This window comes from Oncorhynchus gorbuscha, linkage group LG19 (genome assembly GCF_021184085.1).
Source record: "Oncorhynchus gorbuscha isolate QuinsamMale2020 ecotype Even-year linkage group LG19, OgorEven_v1.0, whole genome shotgun sequence".
NCBI lineage: Eukaryota > Metazoa > Chordata > Actinopteri > Salmoniformes > Salmonidae > Oncorhynchus > Oncorhynchus gorbuscha.
Window position 1 is genome coordinate 80,411,604 of NC_060191.1, and position 22,510 is coordinate 80,434,113.

The 22,510-nt window shown below is 46.6% G+C and overlaps 1 protein-coding gene across 1 annotated transcript in view; it reads right to left on the reverse strand.

Moving 5' to 3' along the window:
• LOC124005685 (contactin-5-like) overlaps positions 1-22,510 on the reverse strand; it is a 570,484-nt gene that overhangs the window by 250,358 nt on the left and 297,616 nt on the right. The window contains exons 7-8 of the mRNA XM_046315147.1: positions 21,523-21,726; positions 1,373-1,475 (exon numbers count right to left, since the gene is read on the reverse strand). Coding sequence (XP_046171103.1) covers positions 1,373-1,475; positions 21,523-21,726 — 307 coding nt within the window. The remainder of the gene's footprint in view (positions 1-1,372; positions 1,476-21,522; positions 21,727-22,510) is intronic.

Here is a 22,510-nt window from a genome sequence, read left to right on the forward strand (position 1 = left end):
CTACACAACAGTGTTCTGTACATGGTCATAAGTATCATAGCCTTCTCCATGTTTGTATATGGCTCTGAATTGTAGTGTGTTGCTGTTTAGGGTTTGGTTAACCCAGTTTACAAGAAACATAGCAATTAGTATCAGTGGTGTACGGGAATGATTTCATCTAGAACATATTTTTATACAACCATTATTTAATCAAGCATATTGTTACACTGAATAAGGGATGACAATCAATTAATCTAGTGGTGGTTGTTGATAGTGTTGAATAAAGGATTATAATAAATTAATCTACCGGTGGTTGTTGATAGTGTTGAATAAGGGATTATAGTGAATTAATCTACCGGTGGTCGTTGATAGTGTTGAATAAGGGATTATAGTAAATTAATCTACCGGTGGTCGTTGATAGTGTTGAATAAGGGATTATAGTAAATTAATCTACCGGTGGTCGTTGATAGTGTTGAATAAGGGATTATAGTAAATTAATCTACCGGTGGTTGTTGATAATGTTGAATAAGGGATTATAGTAAATTAATCTACCGGTGGTCGTTGATAGTGTTGAATAAGGGATTATAGTAAATTAATCTACCGGTGGTCGTTGATAGTGTTGAATAAGGGATTATAGTAAATTAATCTACCGGTGGTCGTTGATAGTGTTGAATAAGGGATTATAGTAAATTAATCTACCGGTGGTTGTTGATAATGTTGAATAAGGGATTATAGTAAATTAATCTACCGGTGGTCGTTGATAGTGTTGAATGAGGAATGGTAACAACAAGATCTACCAGAGGTTGTTAGAGTGTTGAATGAGGGATTATAGTAAATTAATCTACCGGTGGTCGTTGATAGTGTTGAATAAGGGATTATAGTAAATTAATCTACCGGTGGTCGTTGATAGTGTTGAATAAGGGATTATAGTAAATTAATCTAGTGGTGGTTGTTGATAGTGTTGAATAAGGGATTATAGTAAATTAATCTACCGGTGGTCGTTGATAGTGTTGAATGAGGAATGGTAACAACAAGATCTACCAGAGGTTGTTAGAGTGTTGAATGAGGGATGATGGGGAATGGTTCTACTGGTGTTTGTTGCGAGTGTTGAAAGCTATATGATAGTCAGTGAATCTACTGGGGGTTCTTGCTAGCATTTTACTTAGAATTCCAGTAATGTTCCCAAATTTTCCCAGTTATTCCCACAATGCCTGTTGGAGAGTTCCTGGATTTCCTTTTAATTCCTTCCCATTCCAGGAATCTTCCAGCTGGGATTTCTGGAAAACTGGGGAATTTTAGGAAAGTAACATGAACTCTGTAACACTAAGTTCCACCATAACGGAGATATGTGGATGTTCAGAGGATCAAACAGCTTGGATGTTTCTGTACTTACTTCCCCAGGGCGAAACACTCCAGACTCACGGTGACTCCTCTGGCAGCCAGGACAGACTGGGGGAAATGCACCTCGATTTTAGGCTCATATTCTCCCATTATACCTGTAAATGAAAAGATGACAGAAGAGAGAAGTGATATCAAGTTTAGTGATCAGCAGGACATCAAACACCATCCATTCCCCAGCCATCTCCCCTAGCTAGAAGTTACACAGACAACGGCTGAAGAAAGACTGTCTGGGACATGTGAGATACAAATGATATGTTAACCACGCACGCACGCACGCACGCATGCACGCACGCACGCACGCACGCACACACACACACACCTTCCCTCATCTGGAATCACACCCCCCATCACCACTCTGTGTTGAATCTGTAGTACAGATGTTAAGATGACAAAGACGCAGAAGTGCATTGGGTAGAAATGTACTGATGATGCTTGGCGCCTGGGGTATCCTAGTGTGTGTGCATGTCTGTTTGTGTATTTGTATTTGTATCTGCCAAGGCAGCAGCTTCTCTTCCTGGGGTTAAGCTAAGTTAAGGCAGTGTTGATGTTTAGGAGGGTTAACAGGCCTGCTTGGGTCTCGTTACTCATGCGGAACACTAAATAATACAGTTCACAAGCCTATGTATTACTCTTCTGCTGCTATCATCCATTACTAACACCTTCTGCTGCTAGCATCCATTACTAACACCTTCTGCTGCAAGCATCATTACTAACATCTAGCACCCATAACATCTAGCATCCATTACTAACACCTTCTGCTGCAAGCATCATTACTAACATCTAGCACCCATAACATCTAGCATCAATTACTAACACCTTCTGCTGCTAGCATCCATTACTAACACCTTCTGCTGCAAGCATCATTACTAACATCTAGCACCCATAACATCTAGCATCCATTACGAACACAGTTCACAAACCTATGTATTACTCTTCTGCTGCTAGCATCAATTACCAACACCTTCTGCTGCAAGCATCATTACTAACATCTAGCACCCATAACATCTAGCATCCATTACTAACACTTTGTGCTGCTAGCATCCATTACTAACACCTTAATATAATAATATAATAATATAATAATAATAATATACTAACACCTTCTGCTGCTAGCATCATTACTAACATCTAGCACCCATAACATCTAGCATCCATTACTAACACTTTGTGCTGCTAGCATCCATTACTAACACCTTCTGCTGCTAGCATCCATTACTAACACCTTCTGCTGCTAGCATCCATTACTAACGCCTTCTGCTGCTAGCATCTATTACTAACACCTTCTGCTGCTAGCATCCATTACTAACACCTAGGAACCATTACTAACACCTAGCATCCATTATGAACACAGTTCACAAGCCTATGTATTACTCTTCTGCTGCTAGCATCCATTACTAAAACCTTATGCTGCTAGCATCCATTACTAACACCTTCTGCTGGTAGCATCATTACCAACATCTAGCATCCATAACATCTAGCATCCATTACTAACACCTTCTGCTGCTAGCATAATTACTAACACCTTCTGCTGCTAGCATCATTACCAACATCTAGCATCCATAACATCTTGCATCCATTACTAACACTTTGTGCTGCTAGCATCATTACTAACACCTTCTGCTGCTAGCATCCATTACTAACACCTAGCATCCATAACATCAAGCATCCATTACTAACACCTTCTGCTGCAAGCATCCATTACTAACACCTTCTGCTGCAAGCATCCATTACTAACATCTAGCATCCATAACATCTTGCATCCATTACTAACACTTTGTGCTGCTAGCATCATTACCAACACCTAGCATCCATAACATCAAGCATCCATTACTAACACCTTCTGCTGCAAGCATCCATTAATAACACCTTCTGCTGCAAGCATCCATTACTAACATCTAGCATCCATAACATCTTGCATCCATTACTAACACTTTGTGCTGCTAGCATCATTACCAACACCTAGCATCCATAACATCTTGAATCCATTACTAACACTTTGTGCTGCTAGCATCATTACTAACACCTTCTACTGCTAGCATCCATTACTAACACCTTCTGCTGCAAGCATCATTACTAACATCTAGCATCCATAACATCTAGCATCCATTACTAACACTTTGTGCTGCTAGCATCCATTACTAACACCTTCTGCTGCTAGCATCATTACCAACACCTAGCATCCATAACATCTTGCATCCATTACTAACACTTTGTGCTGCTAGCATCATTACTAACACCTTCTGCTGCTAGCATCCATTACTAACACCTTCTGCTGCTAGCATCTATTACTAACACCTTCTGCTGCTAGCATCCATTACTAAAACCTTCTGCTGCTAGCATCCATTACCAACACCGAGCATCCATAACATCTAGCATCCATTACTAACACTTTGTGCTGCTAGCATCCATTACTAACACCTTCTGCTGGTAGCATCATTACCAACACCTAGCATCCATAACTTCTTGCATCCATTACTAACGCTTTGTGCTGCTAGCATCATTACTAACACCTTCTGCTGCTAGCATCCATTACTAACACCTAGCATCCATAACATCTAGCATCCATTACTAACACCTTCTGCTGCTAGCATCAATTACTAACACCTTCTGCTGCTAGCATCCATTACCAAAACCTTCTGCTGCTAGCATCCATTACCAAAACCTTCTGCTGCTAGCATCCATTACCAAAACCTTCTGCTGCTAGCATCCATTACCAACACCTTCTGCTGCTAGCATCCATTACTAACACCTTCTGCTGCTAGCATCATTACTAACATCTAGCACCCATAACATCTAGCATCCATTACTAACACTTTGTGCTGCAAGCATCCATTACTAACACCTTAATATAATAATATAATAATATAATAATAATATACTAACACCTTCTGCTGCTAGCATCATTACTAACATCTAGCACCCATAACATCTAGCATCCATTACTAACACTTTGTGCTGCTAGCATCCATTACTAACACATTCTGCTGCTAGCATCCATTACTAACACCTTCTGCTGCTAGCATCGATTACTAACACCTTCTGCTGCTAGCATCTATTACTAACACCTTCTGCTGCTAACATCCATTACTAACACCTAGGAACCATTACTAACACCTAGCATCCATTACGAACACAGTTCACAAGCCTATGTATTACTCTTCTGCTGCTAGCATCCATTACTAAAACCTTCTGCTGCTAGCATCCATTACTAACACCTTCTGCTGGTAGCATCATTACCAACATCTAGCATCCATAACATCTAGCATCCATTACTAACACCTTCTGCTGCTAGCATCATTACTAACACCTTCTGCTGCTAGCATCATTACCAACATCTAGCATCCATAACATCTTGCATCCATTACTAACACCTTCTGCTGCTAGCATCCATTACTAACACCTTCTGCTGCTAGCATCTATTACTAACACCTTCTGCTGCTAGCATCCATTACTAACACCTAGGAACCATTACTAACACCTAGCATCCATTACGAACACAGTTCACAAGCCTATGTATTACTCTTCTGCTGCTAGCATCCATTACTAAAACCTTCTGCTGCTAGCATCCATTACTAACACCTTCTGCTGGTAGCATCATTACCAACATCTAGCATCCATAACATCTAGCAACCATTACTAACACCTTCTGCTGCTAGCATCATTACTAACACCTTCTGCTGCTAGCATCCATTACTAACACCTTCTGCTGCTAGCATCATTACTAACACCTTCTGCTGGTAGCATCATTACTAACATCTAGCACCCATAACATCTAGCATCCATTACTAACACCTTCTGCTGCTAGCATCATTACCAACATCTAGCATCCATAACATCTTGCATCCATTACTAACACCTTCTGCTGCTAGCATCATTACTAACACCTTCTGCTGCTAGCATCATTACCAACATCTAGCATCCATAACATCTTGCATCCATTACTAACACCTTCTGCTGCTAGCATCATTACTAACACCTTCTGCTGCTAGCATCATTACCAACATCTAGCATCCATAACATCTTGCATCCATTACTAACACTTTGTGCTGCTAGCATCATTACTAACACCTTCTGCTGCTAGCATCCATTACTAACACCTAGCATCCATAACATCAAGCATCCATTACTAACACCTTCTGCTGCAAGCATCATTACTAACATCTAGCATCCATAACATCTTGCATCCATTACTAACACTTTGTGCTGCTAGCATCCATTACTAACACCTTCTGCTGCTAGCATCATTACCAACACCTAGCATCCATAACATCTTGAATCCATTACTAACACTTTGTGCTGCTAGCATCATTACTAACACCTTCTGCTGCTAGCATCCATTACTAACACCTTCTGCTGCTAGCATCTATTACTAACACCTTCTGCTGCTAGCATCCATTACTAAAACCTTCTGCTGCTAGCATCCATTACCAACACCGAGCATCCATAACATCTAGCATCCATTACTAACACTTTGTGCTGCTAGCATCCATTACTAACACCTTCTGCTGGTAGCATCATTACCAACACCTAGCATCCATAACTTCTTGCATCCATTACTAACGCTTTGTGCTGCTAGCATCATTACTAACACCTTCTGCTGCTAGCATCCATTACTAACACCTAGCATCCATAACATCTAGCATCCATTACTAACACCTTCTGCTGCTAGCATCAATTACTAACACCTTCTGCTGCTAGCATCCATTACCAAAACCTTCTGCTGCTAGCATCCATTACCAAAACCTTCTGCTGCTAGCATCATTACTAACACCTTCTGCTTCTAGCATCATTACCAACACCTAGCATCCATAACATCTTGAATCCATTACTAACACTTTGTGCTGCTAGCATCATTACTAACACCTTCTGCTGCTAGCATCCATTACTAACACCTTCTGCTGCTAGCATCCATTACTAACACCTTCTGCTGCTAGCATCCATTACTAACACCTTCTGCTGCTAGCATCCATTACTAACACCTTCTGCTGCTAGAATCCATTACTAACACCTAGCATCCATTACTAACACCTATCATCCATTACTAACACCTTCGGCTGCTAGCATCCATTACTAACACCTAGCATCCATTACTAACACCTAGCATCCATTACTAACACCTAGCATCCATTACTAACACCTTCTGCTGCTAGCACCCATTACTAACACCTTCTGCTGCTAGCATCCATTACTAACACCTTCTGCTGCTAGCATCCATTACTAACACCTTCTGCTGCTAGAATCCATTACTAACACCTAGCATCCATTACTAACACCTATCATCCATTACTAACACCTTCGGCTGCTAGCATCCATTACTAACACCTAGCATCCATTACTAACACCTAGCATCCATTACTAACACCTAGCATCCATTACTAACACCTTCTGCTGCTAGCACCCATTACTAACACCTTCTCCTGCTAGCATCCATTACTAACACCTTCTGCTGCTAGTATCCATTACTAACACCTAGCATCCATTACTAGAACCAACATTACACATGTTTAGCCACAAAGCTTCAACATGCCTTCATCTGTAGACCTTTTCATGAGTTCATACACAGACATACAAACAGTTTAAATGATTACACTCCGCACAGATATAGCAAGTGACCATCTGTTGCAACATATTTCAGGAAGTACATACTGCCGGTACCAGACAGACACATACACACTCACTGACGGAAGGACAGAAGGATGACCACATGCTGACGTACGCAAGCAAGCGAGCATGCACACATGCACGCACACACACCCTCACTTTTCACACAGCCTCCCCCCACAGGGAATAGGATTCTATTGAGATGTGGGGGACTGACTGTACATGTTGAAATGTGGGGGACTGACTGTACATGTTGAGATGTAGGGGACTGACTGTACATGTTGAGATGTGGGGGACTGCCTGTACATGTTGAGATGTAGGGGACTGACTGTACATGTTGAGATGTAGGGGACTGACTGTACATGTTGAGATGTAGGGGACTGACTGTACATGTTGAGATGTAGGGGACTGACTGTACATGTTGAGATGTAGGGGACTGACTGTACATGTTGAGATATAGGGGACTGACTGTACATGTTGAGATGTGGGGGACTGACTGTACATGTTGTGATATAGGGGACTGACCGTACATGTTGAGATGTGGGGGACTGACTGTACATGTTGAGATGTGGGGGACTGACTGTACATGTTGAGATGTGGGCTACTGACTGTACATATTGAGATGTGGGGGACTGACTGTACATGTTGAGATGTGGGGGACTGACTGTACATGTTGAGATGTAGGGGACTGACTGTACATGTTGAGGTGTGGAGGACTAACTGTACATGTTGAGATGTGGGGGACTGACTGTACATGTTGAGATGTAGGGGACTGACTGTACATGTTGAGATGTAGGGGACTGACTGTACATGTTGAGATATAGGGGACTGACTGTACATGTTGAGATGTGGGGGACTGACTGTACATGTTGTGATATAGGGGACTGACTGTACATGTTGCCTACAAGACATTTTACAACGCTTGTCCCAAACCACTCTTCTATTTCAATCTCATTCCACACACTTATATGGCTGCAAAGAAGCCCTCATCTTTTAATAAATGTGCAATTGTCATGTTTTGTCATTGATTATCATGTCTTGTCCCTGTGCTTCCCCTTCTATTCGTTTCCCTCTGCTGGTCTTATTAGGTTCTTTCCCTCTTTCTATCCCTCTGTCTCCCCCTCCCTCTCTCACTCTCTCGCTCTCTCTTCTCTCTATCGTTCCGTTCCTGCTCCCAGCTGTTCCTATTCCCCTAATCAATCATTTAGTCTTCCCACACCTGTTCCCGATCCTTTTCCCTGATTAGAGTCCCTATTTCTCTCCTTGTTTTCCGTTCCTGCCCTGTCGGATCCTTGTCTATATTCACCGTGCTGTGTCTATGTATTGCCCTGTCGTGTCGTGTTTCCCTCAGATGCTGCGTGGTGAGCAGGTGTCTGAGTCTGCTAGGTTCAAGTGCCTTCCCGAGGCAACCTGCAGTTCTTGATCAAGTCTCCAGTCTGTTCTCGTCTTTACGAGTAGTATTATGCCTTTTGTTTTGTAAAGTATCTTTACTGGATTAAAGATTCTGTTTTCGCCAAGTCGCTTTTGGGTCCTCATTCACCTGCATAACAGAAGGATCCGACCAAGGAATGGACCCAGCGACTACAGATGCTCGTAACACTGCCGTCGAGATCCAAGGAGCCATGCTCGGCAGACACGAGCAGGAATTGTCTGCTGCTCGCCATGCCGTGGAGAACCTGGCCGCTCAGGTTTCCGACCTCTCTGGACAGTTCCAGAGTCTTCGTCTCGTGCCACCTGTTACTTCCTGGCCTGCCGAGCCTCCGGAACCTAGGGTTAATAACCCACCTTGCTACTCCGGGCAGCCCACGGAGTGCCGCTCCTTTCTCACCCAGTGTGTTATTGTGTTCTCTCTCCAACCCAACACATACTCTAGCGAGAGAGCTCGGGTTGCTTACGTCATTTCACTCCTTACAGGCCGGGCTCGAGAGTGGGGCACAGCTATCTGGGAGGCAAGGGCTGATTGTTCTAACAATTACCAGAACTTTAAAGAGGAGATGATTCGGGTTTTTGACCGTTCAGTTTTTGGTAGGGAGGCTTCTAGGGCCCTGGCTTCCCTATGCCAAGGTGATCGATCCATAACGGATTACTCTATAGAGTTTCGCACTCTTGCTGCCTCTAGTGACTGGAACGAGCCGGCGCTGCTCGCTCGTTTTCTGGAGGGACTCCACGCAGTGGTCAAAGATGAGATTCTCTCTCGGGAGGTTCCTTCCAGTGTGGACTCTTTGATTGCTCTCGCCATCCGCATAGAACGACGGGTAGATCTTCGTCACCAAGCTCGTGGAAGAGAGCTCGCGTCAACGGTGTTTCCCTGCTCCGCATCGCAACCATCTCCCTCCTCTGGCTCAGAGACTGAGCCCATGCAGCTGGGAGGTATTCGCATCTCGACCAAGGAGAGGGAACGGAGGATCACCAACCGCCTGTGCCTCTATTGCGGATTTGATGGACATTTTGTCAATTCATGTCCAGTAAAAGGCCAGAGCTCATCAGTAAGCGGAGGGCTACTGGTGAGCGCTACTACTCAGGTCTTTTCATCTAGATCATGTACTACTATGTCGGTCCATCTACGCTGGACCGGTTCGGGTGCTACATGCAGTGCCTTGATTGACTCTGGGGCTGAGGGTTGTTTCATGGACGAAGCATGGGCTCGGAAACATGACATTCCTTTCAGACAGTTAGACAAGCCTACGCCCATGTTTGCCTTAGATGGTAGTCATCTTCCCAGTATCAGATTTGAGACACTACCTTTAACTCTCACAGTATCTGGTAACCACAGTGAGACTATTTCTTTTTTGATTTTTCGTTCACCTTTTACACCTGTTGTTTTGGGTCATCCCTGGCTAGTATGTCATAATCCTTCTATTAATTGGTCTAGTAATTCTATCCTATCCTGGAACGTTTCTTGTCATGTGAAGTGTTTAATGTCTGCCATCCCTCCCATTTCTTCTGTCCCCACTTCTCAGGAGGAACCTGGCGATTTGACAGGAGTGCCGGAGGAATATCATGATCTGCGCACGGTCTTCAGTCGGTCCCGAGCCAACTCCCTTCCTCCTCACCGGTCGTATGATTGTAGTATTGATCTCCTTCCGGGGACCACTCCTCCTCGGGGTAGACTATACTCTCTGTCGGCTCCCGAACGTAAGGCTCTCGAGGATTATTTATCTGTGTCTCTTGACGCCGGTACCATAGTGCCTTCTTCCTCTCCGGCCGGGCGGGGTTCTTTTTGTTAAGAAGAAGGACGGTACTCTGCGCCCCTGCGTGGATTATCGAGGGCTGAATGACATAACGGTTAAGAATCGTTATCCGCTTCCCCTTATGTCATCAGCCTTCGAGATTCTGCAGGGAGCCAGGTGCTTTACTAAGTTGTACCTTCGTAACGCTTACCATCTCGTGCGCATCAGAGAGGGGGACGAGTGGAAAACGGCGTTTAACACTCCGTTAGGGCATTTTGAGTACCGGGTTCTGCCGTTTGGTCTCGCCAATGCGCCAGCTGTTTTTCAGGCATTAGTTAATGATGTTCTGAGAGACATGCTGAACATTTTTGTTTTTGTCTATCTTGACGATATCCTGATTTTTTCACCGTCACTCGAGATTCATGTTCAGCACGTTCGACGTGTTCTACAGCGCCTTTTAGAGAATTGTCTCTACGTAAAGGCTGAGAAGTGCTCTTTTCATGTCTCCTCCGTTACTTTTCTCGGTTCCGTTATTTCCGCTGAAGGCATTCAGATGGATTCCGCTAAGGTCCAAGCTGTCAGTGATTGGCCCGTTCCAAGGTCACGTGTCAAGTTGCAGCGCTTTTTAGGTTTCGCTAATTTCTATCGGCGTTTCATTCGTAATTTCGGTCAAGTTGCTGCCCCTCTCACAGCTCTTACTTCTGTCAAGACGTGTTTTAAGTGGTCCGGTTCGGCCCAGGGAGCTTTTGATCTTCTAAAAGAACGTTTTACGTCCGCTCCTATCCTCGTTACTCCTGACGTCACTAGACAATTCATTGTCGAGGTTGACGCTTCAGAGGTAGGCGTGGGAGCCATTCTATCCCAGCGCTTCCAGTCTGACGATAAGGTTCATCCTTGCGCTTATTTTTCTCATCGCCTGTCGCCATCTGAGCGCAACTATGATGTGGGTAACCGTGAACTGCTCGCCATCCGCTTAGCCCTAGGCGAATGGCGACAGTGGTTGGAGGGGGCGACCGTTCCTTTTGTCGTTTGGACAGACCATAAGAACCTTGAGTACATCCGTTCTGCCAAACGACTTAATGCCCGTCAAGCTCGTTGGGCGTTGTTTTTCGCTCGTTTCGAGTTTGTGATTTCTTACCGTCCGGGTAGCAAAAACACCAAGCCTGATGCCTTATCCCGTCTGTTTAGTTCTTCTGTGGCTTCTACTGATCCCGAGGGGATTCTTCCTTATGGGCGTGTTGTCGGGTTGACAGTCTGGGGAATTGAAAGACAGGTTAAGCAAGCACTCACGCACACTGCGTCGCCGCGCGCTTGTCCTAGTAACCTCCTTTTTGTTCCTGTTTCCACTCGTCTGGCTGTTCTTCAGTGGGCTCACTCTGCCAAGTTAGCTGGTCATCCCGGTGTTCGAGGCACTCTTGCGTCTATTCGCCAGCGCTTTTGGTGGCCGACTCAGGAGCGTGACACGCGCCGTTTCGTGGCTGCTTGTTCGGACTGCGCGCAGACTAAGTCGGGTAACTCTCCTCCTGCCGGTCGTCTCAGACCGCTCCCCATTCCTTCTCGACCATGGTCTCACATCGCCCTAGACTTCATTACCGGTCTGCCTTTGTCTGCGGGGAAGACTGTGATTCTTACGGTTGTCGATAGGTTCTCTAAGGCGGCACATTTCATTCCCCTCGCTAAACTTCCTTCCGCTAAGGAGACGGCACAAATCATTATCGAGAATGTGTTCAGAATTCATGGCCTCCCGTTAGACGCCGTTTCAGACAGAGGCCCGCAATTCACGTCACAGTTTTGGAGGGAGTTCTGTCGTTTGATTGGTGCGTCCGTCAGTCTCTCTTCCGGGTTTCATCCCCAGTCTAACGGTCAAGCAGAGAGGGCCAATCAGACGATTGGTCGCATACTACGCAGCCTTTCTTTCAGATACCCTGCGTCTTGGGCAGAACAGCTCCCTGGGCAGAATACGCTCACAACTCGCTTCCTTCGTCTGCTACCGGGTTATCTCCGTTTCAGAGTAGTCTGGGTTACCAGCCTCCTCTGTTCTCATCCCAGCTTGCCGAGTCCAGCGTTCCCTCCGCTCAAGCGTTTGTCCAACGTTGTGAGCGCACCTGGAGGAGGGTGAGGTCTGCACTTTGCCGTTACAGGGCACAGACTGTGAGAGCCGCCAATAAACGCAGGATTAAGAGTCCAAGGTATTGTTGCGGCCAGAGAGTGTGGCTTTCCACTCGCAACCTTCCTCTTACGACAGCTTCTCGTAAGTTGACTCCGCGGTTCATTGGTCCGTTCCGTGTCTCCCAGGTCGTCAATCCTGTCGCTGTGCGACTGCTTCTTCCGCGACATCTTCGTCACGTCCATCCTGTCTTCCATGTCTCCTGTGTCAAGCCCTTTCTTCGCACCCCCGTTCGTCTTCCCTCCCCCCCTCCCGTCCTTGTCGAGAGCGCACCTATTTACAAGGTACGTAAGATCATGGACATGCGTTCTCGGGGACGGGGTCACCAATACTTAGTGGATTGGGAGGGTTACGGTCCTGAGGAGAGGAGTTGGGTTCCGTCTCGGGACGTGCTGGACCGTTCACTCATTGATGATTTCCTCCGTTGCCGCCAGGGTTCCTCCTCGAGTGCGCCAGGAGGCGCTCGGTGAGTGGGGGGGTACTGTCATGTTTTGTCATTGATTATCATGTCTTGTCCCTGTGCTTCCCCTTCTATTCGTTTCCCTCTGCTGGTCTTATTAGGTTCTTTCCCTCTTTCTATCCCTCTCTCTCCCCCTCCCTCTCTCACTCTCTCGCTCTCTCTTCTCTCTATCGTTCCGTTCCTGCTCCCAGCTGTTCCTATTCCCCTAATCAATCATTTAGTCTTCCCACACCTGTTCCCGATCCTTTTCCCTGATTAGAGTCCCTATTTCTCTCCTTGTTTTCCGTTCCTGCCCTGTCGGATCCTTGTCTATATTCACCATGCTGTGTCTATGTATTGCCCTGTCGTGTCGTGTTTCCCTCAGATGCTGCGTGGTGAGCAGGTGTCTGAGTCTGCTAGGTTCAAGTGCCTTCCCGAGGCAACCTGCAGTTCTTGATCAAGTCTCCAGTCTGTTCTCGTCTTTACGAGTAGTATTATGCCTTTTGTTTTGTAAAGTATCTTTACTGGATTAAAAACTCTGTTTTCGCCAAGTCGCTTTTGGGTCCTCATTCACCTGCATAACAGCAATATTTCACAATATATTCAAGATCAAAAATCTGCAGAGCCAGAGCGTTTAAATAATGGAATGCTTTCTGGGTTTTGTGTACTCTGAAAAACACAAATTGTGACTGTTTTATGTCCCAATTGATTTATTAAGCCTAAATGTATTTGTTTTTGTTTTTGATGCCTTCCTCTTTCTGGCAAGCCGTTCAACCAATTGCATGATACAATCTGTGTTTTCAACCACCATCAACATTTTCAACCACTATTAAATTATATAGTTTAAATATGTGATATTCAACCACTATTAATACAATTTTGTTAATAACAAAAACTTAAATTTGATAGGACAGACTCTACACACACTACACATGATAGGACAGACTCTACACACACTACACATGATAAGACAGACACTCTACACACTCTACACACACTACACATGATAAGACAGACACTCTACACACGATAAGACAGACACTCTACACACACTACACATGATAAGACAGACACTCGACACACACTACACATGATAAGAGACACTCTACACACACTACACATGATAAGACAGACACTACACACACATACACATAAGACAGACACTACACACACTACACACTACACAAGATTAGACAGACAGATATGTTGCTTAAAGCTTATTTCTTTACTCAATGTTATACATTTTTACTGCATCAGGGATCGCGTTCACAGACATTTCGGTATTTGACGTCCATCCATGTCTGAGGATGATGGGAGAGGACGTGGACACCGCCCACTAGGGGAAACAGTGAGCTCTGTTACCTTCAAGTAGGTTTCGGTTTTGCTAGGGCGTTGTGGACGAGGATGGCGGATGGGCGTTAGCATCTGCTTCTGGTGCCAAAGTTCGAATCCACAGATTGTTGTTTTAAGCCTATTCCAAACCTTAACCCTTACCTTAACCATTCAGTGTTAATGCCTAAACATAACCCTAACCTTAAAACAACTTAAAAATTGGACTTTTGAGAAACATGGATGGTTTAATTCTGGTGTGCGACTGTGAGACCTAGTTGCATAGATTTGGAAGACATTTTTAGAAAGGAATTTTTTTCTCAGACCTGCAAATGCAACAATATATTCATGCAATGCTTTTACTATAAAGGAAATGTTTCCACCCCAGCTCTTGTCCACAGTGGTCTGCGAACCCACAGCATTCTGGCCCGCAGTCCTGTGTGCTAATCATAATTCCTGCTTTGTCATGTAACGCTTAGAGGATGAAGAACAGTTTCTAAAACTGTCTCAGAAAACTGTTTCTAAAACTCCAAGAAGTGAACTAAAATGGTAGTTCTCTGCAATCCACTTTGTTTTCATGAATATTTTGGATATAAGGGATGGTCACCTGTATTTCTTCAAACATTCAGGGAGGTTTTCATTAGAATATATTTAGCTAAAGTGAGGGCCATTTCGGTAGAATATATTTAGCTGAAGTGAGGGCCATCCATTTCGATATAATATATTTAGCTGAAGTGAGGGCCATTTCAGTGGAATATATTTAGCTGAAGTGAGGGCCATTTCGGTAGAATATATTTAGCTGAAGTGAGGGCAGAGAGGTCAGATTATCTCCATGTAGCCATTAAAAAAAAAAATACAACCCACTAGAAGCACAGACTGGAGTATAGATTGCAATCAAAACAGTATCAAAATGGATGAGCCATTTATATTAAGCAGTGCCTTGCATAAGTTCCCAACCCCCCTGCACGACATTATCTGCAACACTTTTACAACTCCAATGTCTCCTAACAAATTAATCTCCCAGTGGGAGCTGTGTGCTCCCACTCTGACACTCTGTCCCTAACACAGGAACTCATCAATCCTGTCTGTCTGTCTAACTGCCCATCTCTTCCATTCTCCTAATTTCCTCCTGTTGCGTTGTGAAGGGAAGATCCATGACTTTACCGCAGGGGTGTAACAGAGCCCAGATGCAGTGAGGCGGGTTTGATTAAGAGTGTTAGAACCTGGACAGGACAGAGGTGAGGCAACATACAGATCCAGCTTGAGCTTCTAAACCTCGAAGGTAATTACCATCCACTTGCTCTGGGGCACAGATACCAGCATCTCATTGGTCAGCGGCATAGATTGCACGCTCCAATTGGTCAGATTCCAGCAGCTGTGGGCAGACACAGCTTGCAGGCCCCGAGGGGTTCAGAGTAAGGTGTGCCAATGTCATTTTCAGCCTTTTAGACACAGATTCTCAGTACATGAGGCTGAATAAGTGGGCGGCTTACCAAAAACTGTGGCTGTCAAGAAAATGTTTGGTGTAATGGGCTGTACAGCCTTGAATTAGACACGTTTTTGTTCCGGATGAGAGATGCTACCCTTAGTACCCACACTACCCCGAGCACACCCTGTACTCAAGTACCCCTCCTCAAGACCCTCACCAGACCATGATATCTAAACAGGACTGCCAGCCTGTTTACGTGAGCAGGTCCCCTTCTCATTTTCCATCTTTGTAAATGAGAGGAACAATCCAATTTACTATGGTAACTAGTTTAGAATTATGTACATCTCTAAGGAGCATTTCACAACAACAAGATTATGCAAATCCAGTCAGAAAGAGAGAGGAGCTGTAGCTGGAAGGGACATTGTATCTCATAAATACATCCTGCCACATCAACCACTTCCGCCAACCGCTACCTGCTTTCCGGGCATGAAAGTCCTTTTCATCAAAACACATTGGGAACCTGGGAACACATTCTCAATGGTCCTCTGAAACCTTGACAATGACAAGCTCCTGTGATGTGCTAGGTGCTGATGGACGGTCCTCTGTTTAGTCAAACGTGTTAAGACCCTGAGATGAGAGAGTGAGAGACACCTTAATCGAACACCTCTCCTCTCTCCAGGACCACCGTCCCAGCCTAGACCCCTGAGAGGCTTTTATAAAAGACCTAGGATCCCATTCACCACTGACGACCATTGATTCAGTTTATTCTATGCAGGAGAGATGATTTCCCTGATGGCTGGTTTCATCAAAGCACATTGTGTGTGTGTGTGTGTGTGTGTGTGTGTGTGTGTGTGTGTGTGTGTGTGTGTGTGTGTGTGTGTGTGTGTGTGTGTGTGTGTGTGTGTGTGTGTGTGTGTGTGTGTGTGTGTGTGTGTGTGTGTGTGTGTGTGTGTGTGTGTGTGTGTGTGTACAGAAAGCAGTCTACTATACTAATGATACAGCTTCCCTGACTATCTATTTAGAGTTTCTATATTGTTCCTGTGCTATTGCCAATTGTGTCCCTCTCTACGGCATGCAGAGCTGCGGCCCTCAGCAAAACAAGAGGAACATTCCCACATCCTTTCAAATGAATATCTGATTTCATGTTTGATAGAGGAAATTATGGTTGAAATGACTAATTATGTATACATTCCAATCATAACTGACTAGTCCAAATGCTATAATGTACTGTACATGTGAATTTTCTCTCTTGCTCCCTTTCCCAATTGTATATAATGTAGTGCTTTGAAAGGCTGGTCATGGCTCACATCAACACCATCCTCCCAGAAACTATAGACCCACTCCAATTGGCATACTGTCCCAACAGATCCTCAGATGATGCAATGTCTTTTGCACTCCACACTGCCCTTTCACACCTGGACAAAAGAAATACCTATGTGAGAATGCTATTCATTGACTATAGCTCAGCGTTCAACATCACAGTGCCCTAAAAGCTCATCAATAGGCTAAGGACTATGATACTAAACACCTCCCTTTGCAACTGGATCCTTCCTAATGGGCCGCCCCCAGGTGGTAAAGGTAGGTAACAACACACCCGCCACACTGATCCTCAGCACAGGTGCCCCTCAGGTGTGCATACTCAGTCCCCTCCTGTACTCCCTGTTCACTCATGACTGCACGGCCCGGTACGACTCCAACACCGTCATTACATTTGCCGATGACACAAAAGTGGTAGGCCTGATCACCGACAACAATGGGACCGAGACTAAGAAGATGATTGTGGACTACAGGAAAAAGAGGACTGAGCACGCCCCCATTCTCATTGACGGGGCTGCAGTGGAGCAGGTTGAGAGCTTCAAGTTCCTTGGTGTCCACATTACCAACAAACTAACATGGTCCAAGCACACCAAGACAGTCGTGAAGAGGGCACAACAAAACATATTTCACATCAGGAGACTGAATGGATTTGGCATGGGTCCTCAGATCCTCAAAAGGTTCTACAGCTGCACCATCCTGACTGGTTGCATCACTGCCTGGTATGGCAACTGCTCGGCATCCGACCGCAAGGCACGACAGAGGGTAATAGCTTCCTGCAATCCAGGACCTCTATACCAGGCTGTGTCAGAGGAAGGCCACCCTAGTCATAGACCGCTCTCTCTGCTACTGCACGGCAAGCGGTACCGGAGCATCAAGTCTAGGTTTAAGAGGCTTCTAAACAGCTTCTTTCCCCAAGCCATAAGACTCCTGAACATCTGGTCAAATGGGTCCAGGGAGAGGGGTGAGGAGGGTCCAGGGAGAGGGGTGAGGAGTGTCCAGGGAGAGGGGTGAGCAGGGTCCAGGGAGAGGGGTGAGGAGGGTCCAGGGAGAGGGGTGAGGAGGGTCCAGGGAGAGGGGTGAGGAGGGTCCAGGGAGAGGGGTGAGGAGGGTCCAGGGAGAGGGGTGAGGAGGGTCCAGGGAGAGGGGTGAGGAGTGTCCAGGGAGAGGGGTGAGCAGGGTCCAGGGAGAGGGGTGAGGAGGGTCCAGGGAGAGGGGTGAGGAGGGTCCAGGGAGAGGGGTGAGGAGGGTCCAGGGAGAGGGGTGAGGAGGGTCCAGGGAGAGGGGTGAGGAGGGTCCAGGGAGAGGGTTGAGGAGGGTCAGGGAGAGGGGTGAGGAGGGTCAGGGAGAGGGGTGAGGAGGGTCCAGGGAGAGGGGTGAGGAGGGTCCAGGGAGAGGGGTGAGGAGGGTCCAGGGAGAGGGGTGAGGAGGGTCCAGGGAGAGAGGGGAGGAGGGTCCATGTAGAGAGGGGAGGAGGGTCCAGAGAGAGGGGTGAGGAGGGTCCAGGGAGAGAGGGGAGGAGGGTCCAGGGAGAGGGGGAGGAGGGTCCAGGGTGAGGGTTGAGGAGGATCCAGGGAGAGGGGTGAGAAGGGTCCAGGGAGAGGGGTGAGGAGGGTCCAGGGAGAGAGGGGAGGAGGGTCCATGGAGAGAGGGGAGGAGGGTCCAGGGAGACGGGTGAGGAGGGTCCAGGGAGAGAGGGGAGGATGGTCCAGGGAGAGGGTTGAGGAGGGTCCAGGGAGAGGGGGAGGACGGTCCAGGGAGAGGGGTGAGGACGGTCCAGGGAGAGGGGTGAGGAGGGTCCAGGGAGAGGAGTGAGGAGGGTCCAGGGAGAGGGGTGAGGAGGGTCCAGGGAGAGGGGTGAGGAGGGTCCAGGGAGAGAGGGGAGGAGGGTCCAGGGAGAGGGGTGAGGAGGGTCCAGGGAGAGGGGTGAGGAGGGTCCAGGGAGAGGGGCGAGGAGGGTCCAGGGAGAGGGGTGAGGAGGGTCCAGAGAGAGGGGTGAGGAGGGTCCAGGGAGAGAGGGGAGGAGGGTCCAGGGAGAGGGGGAGGAGGGTCCAGAGTGAGGGTTGAGGAGGATCCATGGAGAGGGGTGAGGAGGGTCCAGGGAGAGGGGTGAGGAGGGTCCAGGGAGAGAGGGGAGGAGGGTCCATGTAGAGAGGGGAGGAGGGTCCAGAGAGAGGGGTGAGGAGGGTCCAGGGAGAGAGGGGAGGAGGGTCCAGGGAGAGGGGGAGGAGGGTCCAGGGTGAGGGTTGAGGAGGATCCAGGGAGAGGGGGTGAGGAGGGTCCAGGGAGAGGGGTGAGGAGGGTCCAGGGAGAGAGGGGAGGAGGGTCCATGGAGAGAGGGGAGGAGGGTCCAGGGAGACGGGTGAGGAGGGTCCAGGGAGAGAGGGGAGGATGGTCCAGGGAGAGGGTTGAGGAGGGTCCAGGGAGAGGGGGAGGACGGTCCAGGGAGAGGGGTGAGGAGGGTCCAGGGAGAGGGGTGAGGAGGGTCCAGGGAGAGGGGTGAGGAGGGTCCAGGGAGAGAGGGCAGGAGGGTCCATGGAGAGAGGGGAGGAGGGTCCAGGGAGACGGGTGAGGAGGGTCCAGGGAGAGAGGGGAGGATGGTCCAGGGAGAGGGTTGAGGAGGGTTCAGGGAGAGGGGGAGGACGGTCCAGGGAGAGGGGGAGGACGGTCCAGGGAGAGGGGTGAGGAGGGTCCAGGGAGAGGGGTGAGGAGGGTCCAGGGAGAGGGGTGAGGAGGGTCCAGGGAGAGGGGTGAGGAGGGTCCAGGGAGAGGGGGAGGAGGGTCCAGGGAGAGGGGTGAGGAGGGTCCAGGGAGAGGGGTGAGGAGGGTCCAGGGAGAGGGGTGAGGAGGGTCCAGGGAGAGGGGTGAGGAGGGTCCAGGGAGAGGGGTGAGGAGGGTCCAGGGAGAGAGGGGAGGAGGGTCCAGGGAGAGGGGTGAGGAGGGTTCATGGGGAGTAGGGAGGATGGTCCATTTAGCTGCGCAAAACTTCAACGCCCAAAACTTCAACATCAAACAATGAACACTGGGACAATACATTTCAACATCTGAATTTTGGGAATGATGAGAGATGGAATATGGAAAGTTCATTTGTATTTTGTGATCTCATTAAAACTTGTAATGAAAACATTGTAACTTGAAGAGCTTTTACACGGTGTATATCAGGTTTACATCCTATACGTTGCATAGCAAATATCAAGGAAAAAGAGAATGTTTTTGTGATGATAGGATTGTGATATTAGACCTCTAATGAGATCATTGTAATTAAGAAACTTTGCCTCGTACCCAGTGCCCAGGGAGCAAAGAGAGTATGTCAGCACGATGAAACCCCCCCTTTCTTACCCGAGGGTATAAAAGATTGAGTTAAGAATGAACATATCAGACTAAACGGACCACAAGCTGCGGCGAGGTACACATTAGCCATGACCCTGAGAATCAACACAGGGTTGAAGAAGACAAAGGAACCTCTAACAATCATTGTTACGGTTGAGTAGCAGTTCTAAGTACTGTATCTTAGAAGGTGAATTTAAGTAGGACCATCCGGTTATTCTCTCAGAATCATCGTCGCCTACACTGCTCTCATCACCACTCTGGGGATCATCAACACGGCTGACTAGCCGTCCTCAGGAGACCACTCTTCCAGAACGAGTCCAAGTAAACAGACAACCAAGAAGAAGGACATTGTGACTTCTTGTGGACAATCAGAGACTTAGACCAGAGAACTAAGGAAAAAGCCATCTGAAGAAGAAGGGCCAAGCATCCCGAAGTCGCCTCTTCAATGTTGACGTGGAGACTGGTGTTTTGTGGGTACTATTTAATGAAGCAGCCAGTTGAGGACTTGTGATGCATCTGTTTCTCAAACTAGACACTCTAATGTACTTGATCGTTTGTTCAGTTGTGCACCAGGTCCTCCCACTCCTCTTACCTTTCTGGGAAGAGCCAGTATGCGCTGTTCTGTGAAGGTAGTAGTACAAAGCGTTGTACGAGATCCTCAATTTCTTGCCAAGTTCTCGCATGGAATAGCCTTAACTTCTCAGAACAAGAATAGACTGGCGAGTTTCAGAAGAAAATCATTTGTTTCTGGCCATGTTGAGCCTGTAATCGAACCCACAATTGTAAATGCTCCAGATACTCAACTAGTCTAAATAAGGCCAGGTTTATTGCTTCTTTAATCAGAAAAAAACAGTTTTCAGCTGTGAAAACATAATTGCAAAAGAGTTTGCTAATGATTAATTAGCCTTTTAAAATTATAAACTTAGATTAACTAACACAACTTGCCATTGGAACACAGGTTTGATGGTTACTGATAATGGGCCTCTGTACACCTATGTAGATATTCCATAAAAAATAATTAGCAGTTTCCAGCTACACCAGTCATTCACAATATTAACAATGTCTACACTGTATTTCTGATCAATTTGAAGTTATTTTAATGGACAAAAATGTGATTTTCTTTCAAAAACAAGGACATTTCTGAGTGACCCCAAACTTTTGAACGGTAGTGTAAATTCATGAGTTAATTCGGGAGACGGTAACTCGTTAAACAACTTCTCCCATGGTGCCACAAATTCCTAATGAGATAATTGTTACATTATTTAATCGGGTAACAATTAAACATAGTAGGTAATTATTCAATAAATAACAGTCATCACATTAATGAGAGTCACAACAGGGGTGTGAAGGGTGTGAGTCTCACCATCTGTTCTGAGTGTGAGTGGAGTGGGCGGGCTGAGGACCCTGGCGTTGGTCACCGTGTTCTTCACCAGACAGATGTAGCTGCCCACGTCGCTAGGCTGCACCTTGGAGACATACAGGTTGCCCGTTACCTGTGAGATAAACCGCCGGCTGTCCTCGGCAACAAATGACGGGAACTCGTTGAAAACCCAGTTGTAGATAATCTCTAGGGAAGAGAGGACAAGATGAGCTAGACACACACACACAAGATGAGCTAGAAACACACACACACAGTGTGTACTATAACAAATTCCCAAGCTGGCATGAAACAAAACTATGTGTTTCTATCCTTGTGTTGCTGTGTGTGTGTGTGTGTGTGTGTGTGTGTGTGTGTGTGTGTGTGTGTGTGTGTGTGTGTGTGTGTGTGTGTGTGTGTGTGTGTGTGTGTGTGTGTGTGTGTGTGTGTGTGTGTGTGTGTGTGTGTGTGTGTGTGTGTGTGTGTGTGTGTGTGTGTGTGTGTGTGTGTGTGTGTCCATCATAGTACAGATAAAGACTGTCGTCTGCACGGACACAATCATTTGTTCATCACCGATTCATCTACAATATAATTTTTGCATGAATTTCATAGCCCATTGATTTCAGTGTTTAAAATGTGTACATACTTCAGGTTGTGTGAACCACACTGATACACCACTGAAAAAACTGTAGGTGTACATCCCAAATGGCACCCTATTCCTTTTATAGTGCACTACTTATGGTGCCATTAGCGATCTGGGCATAAGTAGTGCACTGTATTGGGAATTGGTATTTCCGGCGCCGACAGAGATGGCCGCCTCGCTTCGCGTTCCTAGGAAACTATGCAGTTTTTTGTTTTTTTTACGTGTTATTTCTTACATTAGTACCCCAGGTCATCTTAGGTTTCATTACATACAGTCGAGAAGAACTACTGATTATAAGATCAGCGTCAACTCACCATCAGTACGACCAAGAATATGTTTTCTGCGACGCGG